This window comes from Apus apus, chromosome 13 (genome assembly GCF_020740795.1).
Source record: "Apus apus isolate bApuApu2 chromosome 13, bApuApu2.pri.cur, whole genome shotgun sequence".
Classification (NCBI taxonomy): domain Eukaryota; kingdom Metazoa; phylum Chordata; class Aves; order Apodiformes; family Apodidae; genus Apus; species Apus apus.
In genome coordinates, this window is record NC_067294.1 from 7,838,745 (window position 1) to 7,854,016 (window position 15,272).

A 15,272-nucleotide genomic window follows, 5' to 3' on the forward strand; every position below is an offset into this window, starting at 1 on the left:
TTCTTTACAGTACTAACTATGCTCAGGGGTCAGGTCACAGCCCACTAGTGTAAGTCAGAGGGCCAGATCCCATCCATTTTCCTTTCCCTGGGTGCTACCATGCCCCACCACTCCTTCTGGACAAACCCAATTTTAATAATGGAACTAGCTGCAGACCTAGATATTTCTGAAATGGATGTAAATTTTTAGTGTGTTATATGGCAATTGTATCACAGAATACAGTCAAAAGTTATCCAAATGAAGCTCAAAACTGTGTCATCAAAGGAAAAATAAATAAAATATGGCAAAATTATTCTCAAGTTCACTCTCTAGGCCTTCTGCAGCAAGAATTACCTTATGGTCAGAACACAAGAATTATTTCACTTGCTAAAACTCCAAAAGTAATGCCTGCAAAATAATGGCAAATACCATTAAAATGGCTGTTTTGGCACTAAAAGGATGTGCAGAAGCACACCTCTCCTCAGGAAAGCACATGATCACATGCTTAGAGCTGAACTCCTGTATAAGTGCTTTCCTGAGCCAGAGCCCAAACAATGCTCTGATGAAGCAGATGAAACCTCAGAGGTTTTTGATCTGCCTGTGATCTCTCAATATACAAGCAGTTCATCAGACTCTTCAAAATGATCTGTACAGCTCTCTCAAGCTACCTGGGCTTTCCGTTGAACATGCTGACCAAAAAGACAGTGTAGAAGGAGGCATTTCCCATTCTATAGTATTTCTTTGGATTGGAACTTGTTTAAAAAATTACAGTTCTTGCAACAACTTTACGTCTTCTTCCTCATCACTGTCAGTTACATTGATTATTTGGCTGCTGGAGGGACTGGGTGGGGCAGTTGACAAAACCTCCTCCAATGTTTCAATGTCCAGCTGTGGCAAAGGGCTGGAATACCACTCCTTGCTGGAGATGGACATGGTTTCAAGGCTCTCACAGCTGTGGTGCTTCTCACGTATGTTTTCTTCTGAGTATCCCTTGAAAGGATAGTTTCCATCCAGAGGTGAAAACACTGCCTCCTGTCTTTGGTACCTGCCTTCATAAAAGCCCAGGCATTCAGGCATGGGGCTGGAGTAATTCCCACAGCCAAAGGGAGGCCGGCTGAACGGGCATGTGCTGCAATGAAAGAAAAGGCAAGTTGGTTTGCAGAAATGAGGATTGCCTGGACTTCTGTTCAGCTAAGGAAACCAGAATGACACCAATGTTCTATGCTAGTCAGCTTATCCTGTTGAAATAGTCAAAACAGACATACTTTAAAATCGTGCCTAACTCAAAAACTGGAGCCATAGAAAGAGCTGTGCCCACATTCCATATCTGTGCACCTCTTCACATGAGATGCACCCCTGGTGTTGCTCGGAAAACAAACACAAACCCCATTCCATTTATCAGTGAAATAATAGGGATAAACCAGCATCTGATAAGCCTGCAGTATGTTAATCAACACAGCCAGAATAGTAAAACAAAGCATCAAAAGTCAGTTGGTGTTATCTCTGTATGCCAAAAATCATGACAGAGCCAGGTAAAACCCTCTTATTTATTGAGTGAACTCTTGCATAGTTACATTGTGATTAAACAGGATTGCCAGTGAATCCTTGTGCCCAGTATGTGGCTCTCAATGTTACTATTTAAAGAATGTACAGTGATACTTTTTTAAAAAAGCAACCACGTAGTTACTATGCTGTTGCTCTATGTGGAATGTTAGTGGAAGAAAGTTACTATGTCCAGTGTAACTGTATTCCTCTGGTGCCAGAAGTTTTGAATTTTTATTCTGATGCAGAAGGACACAGGGAATTTATGTAGTGTTACAGAAAGTCACTACACTGTTAAGCAAACAAAGTGTGTGAGGAAGTAATAAAGCTCTACAGTGCAGACATTATAAAGACATTGATACAATGTCTGCTGAGATTTCCGGGAGACTGTTCATTGTTCCAATCTAACATTTATATTGTTAGTGCATAAATCTGCATACATACCTTTGCACTGTCAGTGCTGCTCAGAAATTGTTATTTTTGTATGCAAGAAATGAGTTTATAGGAATGGGAACTTATAAATCACAGTATTAAAAAGATCCTGGCATTAGCAAAGCTGGCAGCCTTCAGAAGTCCATTAATGTGTGAACTCAGAATAGTCTTTTATGGTAGAAGATCACTCCTCTTCCTCAAAGGCCTTACAAAACTGCTTAATTTTAGAGACCATGAGCTAAGCAAAGTTCATCTTTAGCCATTTTGGGAATATGTGACCTGTGTTTCTTTACAGGACCTAAAAAATAGAAATATCTTCTATTGCACTTATCAGCTCTTTAAATTCTTTAGAGTTTGATGGGTCACCACCAGCCCTAGTTTATGGCCAAGTAGACTTATTGCTGTGGGAACATGCAGGTTATGGCTGTCAGTAGGAAAGAGCAGCATATAAAACTTGTTATGTTTCATTTTGCATGGTCTTGAAAGAAAAACTATGCTTTACAAAGAATAAGCATGGCCATGGGTTTGTGAAATGAGAGCACATCAACAAACTATCAGAATTCTTGCATTTGAGCAGCACAGCAGCTGCTGGGAGAGCACGGGTCCTTCCTCTCCATGCTTGGCTTAGGAAATACCCACAGGACAATACATGTGTTAGCTTGTACGTTCTTTGATTAGGTGATCTTCTCTGATTGACTACCCAAAGTCTGTGTGAGAAAAACTAGAAATTCCTACTCTCATAAGAATTCTGAAGACATTTCCCACCAGGCTGGATTTCAGAAACACTGGTAGTTTTGACAGCTGCAATCATAGTACCCAGGAGATATCCCACACACCTAATTAATCTGTTCATTTTCAACATATCTTTACACTATATCTAATGCTTTTCTGCAGAAATCAACTGCACATAAATTGGAGAGAAGATACTTCTATTTACTGTAGGCCTGAGAGTGCCAGTTGCTGCAACAGTACTACGGAGCCTTCAGTAACTGAGCATGTGCTATGAGCAGTCTCAGGCCAGCAAGTCTCACCACACAGGAGCTATAGGAAGGTAAAAGCATCTTTCCTTCTGAATGCTCCATCTGTTTTCTGCAAGTCAACAGACTCTCTGCCTTTTAGCATTTGTTCTTACAGGTATTGAAATGAAGGATTTCATTACCTTGAGGGGAAATAGTGAGGTCCAGGTACAAAGTAAGGATGGTGAAATGAAAACTGAGGAGGTACTCCAAACAGACCAGCTGGCTGACCTATGGGAGGAGACTGGTAGATACGTGAGTGAAGAAAAGGGGTAGCTCTGGGAAGAGGTACACCTCTAGGAAAAAGAGAAACCCCTGGGTACTCCCTTGGGGGCTCAGTATTAGGGACAGAAAGTCTGCCATTAGTGGTGTTGATGTTACTTGGGTTTCTGTTGAAGCTCTCAATGACAACGGGTGCAGGTCTCTTCAGAGAGCAATTGAGCACAGAAGATAGATTAAGAGCTGGTGTCTGAGCAGGTGCAGGGAAGTGCTGTGTTGAAATGACAGAGTGCAGGGGCAAGGTTGGAGTGGGAACAGCCACTGATGCGGTGCTGGCACTAGTGGTCTGGAACAGGGCAATGGGCCCAGTGTGTTGCACGGGAGCAGCCGGCATCCGGATGGCAGGAGACTCACCTGTAGGAAACAGAGCAGTTATTTATCAGACACGAATAGAGAAAGATCTCTCATCAACAGCAGCACAGCAAACCACAGCCAGAGCTAGAACCATCACTTCCCTGCAACTCCGAGTCATACACCACTTGGCCTACATGTGTTATGACAGATGGGTCTGGAGCCCACATATTCAAGCTTCCTTCTACCGAAACTCAAGGGTGAAAGAAGAAGGAATTGGCTAGTGAGTGCTGAGGCTGTGAGGCTGGTGAGGGCTGTGTCTTGTCCTAATATGGCCACAGAATGGGGCTGGAGTATGCATTAGCACCTGAAGCTCAGAAGACCTCCCAAGTCTTACTAGCTGAGTTGGAGTGAGCCAAATTCTGAACAAATCTGTGTGATTCCAAAGGAGCAGTGAGGAGCAGAAGCAACAGTCAAAACACCCTACTCTCTGGTACGTTGTTTCACCAATGAAGGTACCTGCCAGGCAATCTCACCTTGAAATGTTTTGCAGAACTTACACTTGAATGTACACTTTCAAATCACACCACATGTCATCAGGGCTGCCTTTATACAGACAGATTTCAAAACACATTGCCTTAGTATTCTCAAGCCACACTACCTGGGAGGAGCTGTTGACTCCCTCAAGGGCAGGCAGGCCCTGCAGAGAGACCTCGACAAGTTAGAGAGATGGGAAGTCACTAGCCACATGAAGTTTTAACAAGGGCAAGTGCTGGATTCTGCACCTGGGATGGAGCAACTACTAGGGAATGAGTGGCTGGAGAGCAGTGTGACAGAGAAGGACCTGGCTGATGGCAAACTGAAGATGAGCCAGCAGTGTGCCCTGGCAGCCAGGAGGGCCAACCCTGTCCTGGGGTGCATCAAGCAGAGTGTTGCCAGAGGTCAAGGGAGGTGATTGTCCCACTCTGCTCTGCACTGGTGAGGGCTCACCTTGAGCACTGCCTGCAATTTTGGGCATCACAATATAAAAGGGACGTCAAGCTATTGGAGAGGGTCCAGAGGTTACCCAGGAGGATGGTGAAGGGTCTGGAGGGGATGACTTACGAGGAGCAGCTGAGGTCACTTGGATTGTTCAGCTGAGGGGTGACCTTACTGCAGTCTATGGCTTCCTCCCGAGGGGAAGAGATGGGGCAGGTACTGATCTCTTCACTCCTGTGACCCATGACAGGACTTGGGGAAATGGCAGGAAACTGAAACAGGGGAGGTTTAGGTTGGATATCAGGAAAAGGTTTTTCACCCAGAAGGTGGTCAAGCACCAGAACAAGCTTTCCAGAGAAGTGGCCACAGCACTAAGCCTGCCAGAGTTCAAGAAGCATTTGGATGATGCTCTAAGGCACATGGTGTGATTCTAGGGGTGCCCTACACAGGGACAGGAGCTGGGCTTCATGATCCTGATGGGGCCCTTCCAACTCAGCATATTCCATGATTCTACCTAGTCTGAGTCCAAATTTTGAGTCAGCAGGACATCATTGCATCTAGATTTTTACAGCTTGTATTTAAGAATCATTTCAACCACAATAGCACAGTAAACTCTGGAATGAAACACAGTAGCTTCTGAGGACGACATTACAAAATACACAAGGGTAAGAAAACAAAACAATACATTTTTGGTCAAACTTACAGACAGTCTTGAGAAAGGATCACGTCACTAACTCAGAACTTCACCACAACAAAGCTTAGTGCTCTTTTACTTCTCTGAATATTGGCACACAGCATAAACAGCCATTTCATTGTCTTGCCTCATTAGAAAGAGAGAAGCTCTTGTCAGCGGGCTCAAAAAGAAAAACACCATTGCCTGGATCTGAGCTATTTGTTGTTGAAGTCCACTACCCATACACTGTCAGAGCTCTTTCAACATGCAGGTCAACTATTATAGTTGTCTCTGGGCTCTCATGCTACAACCTATTTCACTTCCCATATTGACTTCTTATAAAAAGGAGGATCTTTCCAGGTTAGGTGCAATTTTTTAATCCATTCCTTCTCTAAGTATAGTTTTGTTAGTATAAAAGTTGAGCTATGGATGCTCAGACTGTGAGCATGTGCAAGTTCATAGCAACAACACACAGAACTATTCCAGGTGTGCATACATACCTAAGTAACTATTTATGGAAAATGTGCACATGAATAATTTATTTTTCAGATTTAGTGGCTGCTTTAATATTGTAGTACACACTTTACAAGCACCCTGCTAACTTCCTCTCTGATGAACCTTGTTGACAATTTTTCTGCTGTCTCTCATTAAGCAGCCCCAGTTGCTGAGCATTTGCTCTAGAGCATTGGTGCCCATACCACCAAGGAACACCAATAACAGAGTGGAGGTGCCATGGACTAAGTTAATGAGCTCTCTCAGGCTTAGAAGAGCAGGCTGAGCACTAGTGCAGGAAGATCTGTGAGGTAAGGTAAGTGTGAGGTGCAGACAGAACAAGAAAAAGAAACAGCTGTAGCTTAACAGGAAACACATGTTGAATAATAGACATCCAAAGAGACCAAGAGGAGGAGGGAACCAGGAGCTACGAAGACAATAGCAGGGATCTGTGAGTAATGAAGAAGCCAGAAAAATTTAAGAGACTGAGGAAACAGTAAGTAGAGATTAGGAGGTAGAGGAGGACTGACAGAAACAGTGGTGTCAAGAAAGACTGAGAAACAGTTTTAACTACATCTATACTAATGTATGTAAAACTTTGACTACAATAAGTAAATTCCAAAATTTTTAAAAATTTTTAAATCATTCACTACTGAAAACTCACAGACTGGGTGTCCAATACTGCTCTGAACATTGGGGATAACAACAGAGTAAATAGGTGGCTGGAAGGAGCAAACACCAGATGGACTTTTAGTGACGACGTTCTGAGACGTGCTGGGAAGTGCAGCAGATCCAGGCAGTGGGAAACGCTTCCTTTTGCCTATTCGGGGCTGATAAACCCAACCTGTCAGAGATTGAAAGAAAAAAAAAAAAAGATGCAGACATCCAATTTTGGGGATTGTCTCATTTGTTATGTAAAGCTATGGTACCTGTAATTCTGAAGTATCTAAAAAGAAGGAGCCCAAAACCTGCTCCTACAGTCAAAGGCAAAACTCCAACTGTTTCAGCGAGCTTAGCAAATGGGGCGTTTTATCAGAGGTGGAAATAAAATTAAGATATTTCAGCATTGTTTTTATGTTACTAGGTTGTCACTGAGAGATAAGAAAATACAGAACAGTGGGGAGTGATGTGGCACAGTTGAAGAAATGCTCTCAGGTACTTTAAAGCTGACAGAAGGACCGTGTGTGCTTGACATTTTCCTAATTTTTTTCTAACTCTATCACTTGCACTAATGAACGAGACCCATTTTTCAAAAGAACTTGCACTTCTGAAGCACTCAGGCAAATAAAAACATGTTTACCAGGAAATTCCTCTCTGTGCCTTTGCTTTATCTTACGAGCTTCATCATAGTAGGGCTGCTTCTGCTCTTCAGTCAGTTTGCTCCACTCCACTCCAAGCTGAACACTGATCTCTGCATTGTTGGCAGCAGGGTTGGCTTTTGCCAGGGCAGGCCGATGGATCCTGGCCCACACCATGAAAGCATTCATGGGACGTTTTACATGGCCACTTTTGTCCCTGCTAAATGGAGTGTCTGGCATACCTATGCAAGGAAACAAGGAAAGATGGTCACCTTCCAGGCAATAAATCCAGTCCAGGTTACATTAGCTACTACAGCAAGAGGATCATTTGGCAACCATCAGAAAATAAATAAATCACTAGAGCTTTGGAACCCGTGGAACTTGATGCACATTTGGAGAGCAGTTCCTAGAAAAGTAAGGCTAAGGGAGTATCCTCCACTAACCTTCACTGAACCACTGCATAAGGAATCATTTCCCTGGCTTTTGTCACGTATTTAAAAGGAAAAATAAATAAATAAAAGAAACATATGGGGCTGCTGACATGCTGGTTTGGATTTCCTTTGGCTAAATGGGCTTTTTATGAATGTATAAACTAAGTTTTGCATAGCACAGACCATATCACTGCAAATACGTCATCACCACCAGGACTAATTATCCAAAGTGCTAACCATGTGGGGAGCAGAGCTAATGATGGTAAGGCAGTTTAGTCCCTACACCTGTGCAGTCCCTGACTTCACAGCTGAGCTTGTTGCTTTTCTGGGTTTCTGATTATTTGGGGTTTTTTTCCCCTCTCTGTTTTCTTAGATTTGACACTTCTTTTGCTGCAGAAACCTGTGTTACCAAATCTGTTATGACATCCAACTTTGTCTCTTTGTAAACACCAACTACACTCAGAGCTAGCAACATGATAAACCCCCAGACACCTCACAACTGGTCTCTGAGCAAGCCATTTCCTCTTGGAAAAAGGCTTCGAAATTAACTCTTTCACATTATCAATACAGGGCAAAAGCCTTTTAAGGTGTCACTTTAAGTCATTAATTTTGAAAGCCTAGGTATCTTTCAAAAAAACTAAGATTATAATCCAGATGTTTCAAAATGCTCCTCAATTAACATGTCCATATTTTCTTAAGAGACGTGCATGAATACCTAACAGCTTTTAAAATCAAGCAGGTTCCTGACCTTAGTCTTGCAATCACAACTCAGTGCAACTCTGAACACTGCTAGAAGGGGTTTAACGTATTCAGGGAGCACGTGGATTGTCTTAAATCACTACAGAACTCTGTGCTCCCATATGTTTTTGCCTTACACTGAAGTTTTACAAACTCCAGCCCATCCAAAAGGGCTGGTTCTCCAGCGTGACCCTTCCCCTGCTGTTCTGTCTGATGACCTGCCAGCTGTGTGCCACTTGCTGACCCCTCGTGAGCTCTCTGAATACCTGACTCGGCAGGCAGTACCGTGAAGGGCACGTTTTTAGTTTCAATCTTTACTGAAGGCTCCAGCAAAGACTGCATTTTGAGGGGCACTTGTTTCACCGGCCCTTTGGGGACGTGGATCAGCTCTGCCGGCAGAGAGCCCTGGATCCGTAAGCAGGTCCCAGAAGGCAAGGAGGGAAACAAAACGGGGATCTTCACATCTTCAGGGAGGACGCCAGCCCCCTCGGCCTGCTGCGAGGTGCTGGCACGAGCAGGCCCAGGCTGGAAGCCAGAAGGGGCATCCTCCTTTTCCACCTTCACCCTGCGGGCCTCAAAGGGCACGTCAGGCGGCTCCGCTTTGACCTCAGCTCTGGGCTCCTTCCCATTCTCCACCTTCACCTCCTTCTGGCTTTCTTTGCTGACACTTCCATGGTCCCTTTCTCTCCTGATGGCACCGGGGGCCAACTCTTTACCCGCCCCCGGGGCTGCCGAGCGCCCCAGCTGGCTCGTTGCGGACTCGCAGCGGTTCCAGGGGCAGCCCGGGGGATCTTCCTTCTCCACCTTCAGCTTCTCAAGCTTGACCTGCAGCACCCTGAGGGGCCCCTTGGCCTGGCCCTGCGGGGGGCGGCGGGGGCCGGGGGGCAGCTCCAGGGACGCCCTAGCGAGGCCCGGCCGCTCCCCGCCCCGCCGCTCCATCCCGCGGGACCCGCCGCCCGTCGTTGGCCCAACGCTCGCCGCGCGCTCCGGCCGCCCGCCAATGGGAGCGCCCCTCGCCCCCCCCAATCCCGCCGCCCGCCAATGGGAGCTCCCCCCGCTCCTCCCGCTCCTGCCGCCCGCCAATGGGAGCGCCCCCCGCTCCTCCCGCTCCCGCCGCCCGCCAATGGGAGCGCCCCCCGCTCCTCGCCCCCGCCGCCGTTGCCATGGCGACGCAGCGCTCGCGTCCCGGCCGTTCTCTCGCTCGCCGAGTGACGCCGCGGAAGGCTGAAACCATAGAGAGGTCCGCCCAGGTGCCCAGAAGGGCCCGTCGCCGTACTCGCGGACCCGGCGCTTCCGTTTCCGCCTGGCCATGCTGCGGCGCTGGCGGGCGGTTTCCGCCGTCCCCGCGGGCCGCGGGCGCTGGGCGGGCTGCATGGCGAAGAGCAAGTTCGAGTATGTGCGGGACTTCGAGGCGGACGACACCTGTCTGCCCAACTGCTGGATAGTGGTCCGGCTGGACGGCCGCAACTTCCACAGGTGGAGGCCGGGCGGGCGGGCAGCCAGTCCCGGGGCGCTGGCGGCGGGGCGGTCGCTATGGCGACGCCTCAGTCAGCGGGAGGACGGGGCCGGGCTGCGGCGGGGCCTGCCTCGGAGTTTTCTCAGCCTAAAGGCGCGGGGAGTGCGGGCCCTGAGTGCTGAGCTGAGGGGAGGGAAGGAGCCTGGCTGGGGCCGTACAGGTGGCCCTGGCAGTTCCCTGCCCGCCCGGTGTGAATTCGGCAGGTGCGGGGGTTACACATCCTCCTTTCCTCCCTCATTGCTACGAACCCTTCACACTCGGGCTCTCCAGGGCGTGGAGTTACTGCTGGTGTTTGTCTGCGAGGGCCGAGCCTGCGGCAGGATGGGGGGGAACCTTGTACCGGGCCCTGGCTGTGGCGGGAGGGGCAGCAGTCGGGACACGGGCATTCGTCCGTGCCTGGGGTCAGGGGCTGCGTGGCATTCGTGTTTCTTTGGGATAAATAGAGCACAGTTCTCTGGAGTGGTGGGTGACTTGTTCTTGCTGGGGATTTATTTTGATCACAAGGGGTTCTGGTAAAGGCCTCACGTTTTGACAGGTTTGCTGGTCATGTTGCCCGTGTTGGACTAGAAAACATCTTAGGAGAAAAGGAGTTTACAGAAAATAATACTTGTCATCCTTTTATTACAAGAAAAATAGGGAAACCGGTTGTTTTGAAGGACTGGTTAGGGTGAGACACTGCTGAGAAAGTAAATGGGCTGTCTGTATAAAAAACAGTTTTTTGTTATTGTTTCTCATACTAGGAAGAAATTCTGTGTCAGTATTGGCAGGATGCTGGGAATCAATATTCTCAGAGAGCAAATGTGATGAGAATTACTGGGTTAGCTCTTCAAGGAATTGTTATTCAACCATTTTTACTTTTGAAGGTTTTCTGAGCAGCATGAGTTCAAAAAGCCAAATGATGACCGTGCTCTTCATCTGATGACCAAGTGTGCCCAGACAGTGATGCAAGAACTGGAAGATATTGCTCTTGCTTATGGACAGAGCGATGAGTACAGTTTTGTTTTCAAAAAGAAGAGTAAATGGTTTAAAAGAAGAGCAAGGTAACAGCTGCTTTGATACTGAAGTGAACTTGTTTTTAACATCTGGCTGTAAACATGTAATTATTCTTTAGATTTGTGTTCCTCTTCCCACAGAGGTTGGGAGTCAGGCTGTGTTTGGGTGCCATGGCTACAGTTAGTTCAGGTTCTTCCTGTGAACTCTTTGCCTGTGATCTTTCAGGAAAATATGTTCAGTGATAGAGGCAAAAAATAAAAATAAATCAATAAAACAAACTTTAGAAACAAACATTGTTAGAATGAGTATTCTAAAATGCTACCTTTCCCAAACTCTTTTACTTGATCCTCAGTACTTCCTGTTCTTCAAAATACTCTGTGCTGATCTGTTGGGTCACTATTTAAGAAGTGCTGCTCCCCACCAGAATTAGCACTACTGATACCTCAGATTATCACAATTGTAAAATTGTATTGATGTATTTATTTCCTTTTCCTTCTGCTTTGTGTTTGCAAGTAAGTTCATGACTCACGTGGTCTCCCAGTTTGCCTCAAGCTACGTCTTCTATTGGAAGGATTACTTTAAGGACCAGCAGCTTCTGTACCCACCAGGATTTGATGGCCGAATTGTGTTGTATCCCAGCAACCAAAATTTAAAGGACTACCTCAGCTGGAGACAAGCAGATTGTAAGCATTTCTAGAAAGTGGAGATCTGTACAGTTGAGTCCTCTTCCTCTCTGAATAGAAATGCTTTTATTGCCAGTGTGTTTATGTATAGAGGTATCAGTGAAAGAAAGTAAGTAGGGTGGGAGTTTTAAATAAACAATATTAAAATTGTTTTGGGTTTCATATGGGTACAGAAATGCTGGGTGAAATTCTGAGTTTTCAGGCTGCAACTCTTATTTGTTGAATCCTGAGAGTGAGTTCAGCATAGGAAATATTAGAATTATTAATAGAATTAATTTATTATTTGTAATGTTCTGGGATTGTTTGGCCAAGATAATCTTCTTTAATGAAGAGGGGTGAATGTTCAAATTCACACCATGTAGCAGTCAAAAGTGCTGCATATTCTGCTAGAGCAGACCACTGGATTTACTTTCTAGGCTTTTGTTATTACCTGGTTGCTCAAATGAAGATAATTCTGCTCTCCCTTCTCATAATTGCAATGAAATGTATGATATGCAATAGCTTAAAAATTGATCTGAAAGATTATATCTTCACTAGCAACTGATGTTATTAATTACCCTTTATTCTTGCCTGTTTCTTGGATATGACTCTGGAAATAAAGCTCAGATTTGGCAAATAGTCTTTCTCTCTTTTCTCTCTTTCTCCAGGCCATATTAATAACCTTTATAATACAGTGTTTTGGATGCTTGTACAGCGAAGTGGTTTGACACCAGGGCAAGCACAGGACAGGCTCCAGGTAAGACTCTCTTGAGGTTATGTTTTTTTTTCCCAGCTACAAAGAAGATCCTAAGATTTGCAAAGCTGTGCCTTGTCTTGCCAAGCCAGCAGCCCTGGCTGGCTTGTCTGTTCTTGCTGTAATAATTTTGTGGCTGTAGATTCAACAACTTCTTGAATCATACAGATTTTAATAGGATTAGCAAGTAATGTATTTTTGGTCAGTGTTAGCAGGAGTTTATTTTCTTAATTATCAAGTTCAGAAGCCTTAAACACATCGTGTAAACGTCCAGTGTCCATATGCATGAAGTACAACGGCAGGATTCAGTTACTGTTGATTCTCAGTCCCTTCTGTAGTAATTTGTCTTGTGCAGACTTCAGCAGATTGTTTCTGTCCTCTCCTGGAGTTTGTTGACTTTCTTCTTTGTGTCTTGAAAATGTAATAAAAAACCTGTTTTAATATCCTCATTTGGCAGTTGGAAATAAATTCTATATTGGGAGAAGTAAGTAAAATTTGTGATTTAAAGGTGAAAAACCTGTATAAATGTCAGTCTTCCAAAATTCATCCACCTTAAAGATTAATTTTGTTTGTGTGTTTTCTCTAAGAGTACTTTTTCTTTTCATTTCCTCTCAGGGAACTTTGGCTGGAGATAAGAATGAAATCTTATTTTCTGAATTCAATATCAACTACAACAATGAACCTTTGATGTATAGAAAAGGAACAGTCTTAATATGGCAGAAGGTAAAAAATGTCCATTAGCACTTAACTTCAGGCTCATGTTTAAATAGGTAAACTCTGGCAGACAGGCTGCACTGTAAGACCACCAGATGTGTTCCAGACATGTATGACTCTATATAAATATATTTTAAAACTAACCATATTTACCATATAAAGGCATGTAAGATGACTAATTGCTCTGGAGATGTTTTTGAGATACCTGTAACTATGAGCACAGGATAAAAACTAGTCTCCCCAGTCTGGCTTGGATATGAATTATGACCATTGAGATAAAACATGTATCAACAGGTGACAATGTGTTGAATTTCACAAGACTGACTGATGGATTTGCTGAGACATCTCCTTTGTTTAATGAATCATACAGTTGGTTTCATAGTGTTACGAGCTTTGAAAATTGAGGAAGTGTTCAGCTTCCTGAAAAATTACATTTTACTAACAGTTGTCAGCTTGATATGGTGATCACTGGGGCCTGTGGTAGGCCCCTCACAGGATTAGATCCCAAGTATTTTCACTGCAAAGGAATTCTGAACCTTTGTTCAGTAAGGCAGCTCAGCTCATAATATTCTTAGTCCTTTTCTGCTTTTCCAAAGGAGCATAGGAAGGAGTACAGCTGTTAATGGGGAATTCCTTCTGATGATAACTTGGAAGTGTCATCATTCTAGGGTTACTTTATTGATCCAGAATTAGTGTAAGAAATCCTGTGTTTTGTGAGATGACACCCAAGAAAATAATAATTTTTTATGGCCTTGGTGTCCTTCTGTACTAGGAGATATTAACTAGAAAGATATATTTTTTCTGTGATCAGGACCCCATCTGTCTATGTTAAGAGTTCTTCATAACTTGCTCAGCTAGTTCTTCAGCATAACTTGCTTCATAGCTTTCAGTTCTATAGATTATATATATATAATACTTTATTGTCTTTTTTATTTAGATTTAGGCCCATAATTTCTATTACTTCATTTGAACTACTTAGAACAGATAGAGGCCCCCACCTGGAAATATATTTCACTTGCTCCTTAATTGTATTTTTTTCTTGGTAATTGCAGATGTTTGCAAGGTTTTCCATTTGCTTTATATACCTCCAAATTAAATATTGTACTTTATTCCAGAGCACTTGCAGTCAGTTATGTGAATTTGCAGGGAATTTCTTCAACTGTGGTATGCTACAGGGTTGATGGCTGCTTTTGTTGTAGCTTTGTTTCTTGTCCCCATTTGTGAATCGACTCTGGAGTCTCAGATGTCTGCTAATGTGTCAACTGTGTTCTCAGATGAATGAAGTCATGACTAAGAAAATTAAACTGCCAAAGGAAGGAGAAGAAAAGGAAGTTGAAGTGACCCGGACTAGGACTAAAGTTGTTCCCCTGCACTGTGACATTATTGGAGACCAATTCTGGGAGGAATATCCTGAGATCCTGGCTGAGGGCAGTTGATGTCTCTGATGAATATAACCAGTAGTTTGCGTTTGCCTCTGCTTGGGTTGTTGGCAAGTGAGGAGTGAGTGGTGGCTGAGGAGAATTTAACCTGAAACCCTGTTCAGCAGTTGCATTAGGTCTAGCACTGTTGTTGCCTGAAAAAAAGACCCAGGTATTTTGTTTAACCTATGAGGATATGCCCATTTGGAAAACCTAGTATATTATATTTTAAATGTTAAGAACTCATTGTAAATTAAGACTGTTCCTTCCTTGTATGGGCATATTTGTAGAAAAAGTGTATAGAAATTTCATCCATTTCTATAGCATTTAAACCAGGAGGTATTTTACTGAACTGCTAAACTATAAAAAAGCTTGTATATTTGAACAATTAAAAGCAGAGAAGATAATGCTTTTGAGTTTCAATGTTTCAACTGAGGTGGACCAGGGTACATCAACTGGCATTTAGTATTAAATTTCAAGGCCAGTGTGTTCAGTCAGATTAGTGAGAAACTGTTCAGCTGCCTCATGTCTCCGATTCTTACAGAAAGGAAATGAAGTAGCCCAGAAGTTTCCTATCACTGATTTTAAAAGCTTTTGTCAAATGAACAGGATTTTTATACTTTTGAAAAAATAATAAATAAAATTTCCCTGCTGTGTTTATTACTTGGTCTTTCTCATTCCTGGGACTTTTATTAGTAATTACTGAAGGTTCCAGATGGTGAAGTTAATAATAAAGGTACTGCCTGGACTTGAATTCTGTTCAGACAGGGGTAGACATCGTGCTGTCACCCTCTGTGGCCTGGGAAGTCATCTGTCTCCTGCTGTGCAGTAGAATGAAAGGTAGCAGTAGCTGTCTGGGAAAATTAAATCTTCCCAAGATTTGAAAAGTAGTGGCACGAGTGACACACACAGCTCGACCTGTGTCCTATGCCTGCACTTACAGGTATTTCCACAGCTGAAGCCCTGTACTGTGACTTAAGTGAAGAAATGAGTGTTTCTTCAGAAGCTGCTCTGCAACCTCTGGCTGATGTTGTATTGCTGTACAGGAAGCATTAAACATTCAGGA

At 44.0% G+C, this 15,272-nt stretch overlaps 2 protein-coding genes across 4 annotated transcripts; one reads left to right on the plus strand and one right to left on the minus strand.

The window, feature by feature from the left end:
- Positions 1–744: 744 nt before the first annotated feature.
- Positions 745–9,460, minus strand: SOX30 (SRY-box transcription factor 30). The gene is made up of 5 exons (XM_051631552.1): positions 8,416–9,460; positions 6,983–7,222; positions 6,347–6,526; positions 3,113–3,602; positions 745–1,108 (listed from the first exon to the last, which is right to left on the minus strand). The coding sequence occupies exons 1-5, from the start codon at positions 9,458–9,460 to the stop codon at positions 745–747; spliced, it is 2,319 nt and encodes a 772-aa protein (XP_051487512.1).
- THG1L (tRNA-histidine guanylyltransferase 1 like) lies at positions 9,459–14,866 on the plus strand. 3 transcript variants are annotated; one of them, XM_051631453.1, is made up of 6 exons: positions 9,459–9,625; positions 10,529–10,705; positions 11,172–11,341; positions 11,989–12,077; positions 12,690–12,797; positions 14,063–14,866. In XM_051631453.1, exons 1-6 carry the CDS (start codon positions 9,459–9,461, stop codon positions 14,222–14,224), a joined length of 873 nt encoding a protein of 290 aa, XP_051487413.1. In that variant the 3' UTR covers positions 14,225–14,866. The 3 variants fall into 3 exon arrangements, with proteins under 3 accessions (XP_051487413.1, XP_051487414.1, XP_051487415.1); XM_051631454.1 differs by lacking the exon at positions 9,459–9,625 and having other exon boundaries at positions 10,616–10,705; positions 11,176–11,341; XM_051631455.1 differs by lacking the exon at positions 9,459–9,625 and having other exon boundaries at positions 10,639–10,705; positions 11,267–11,341.
- The last annotated feature ends 406 nt before the right edge of the window (positions 14,867–15,272 follow it).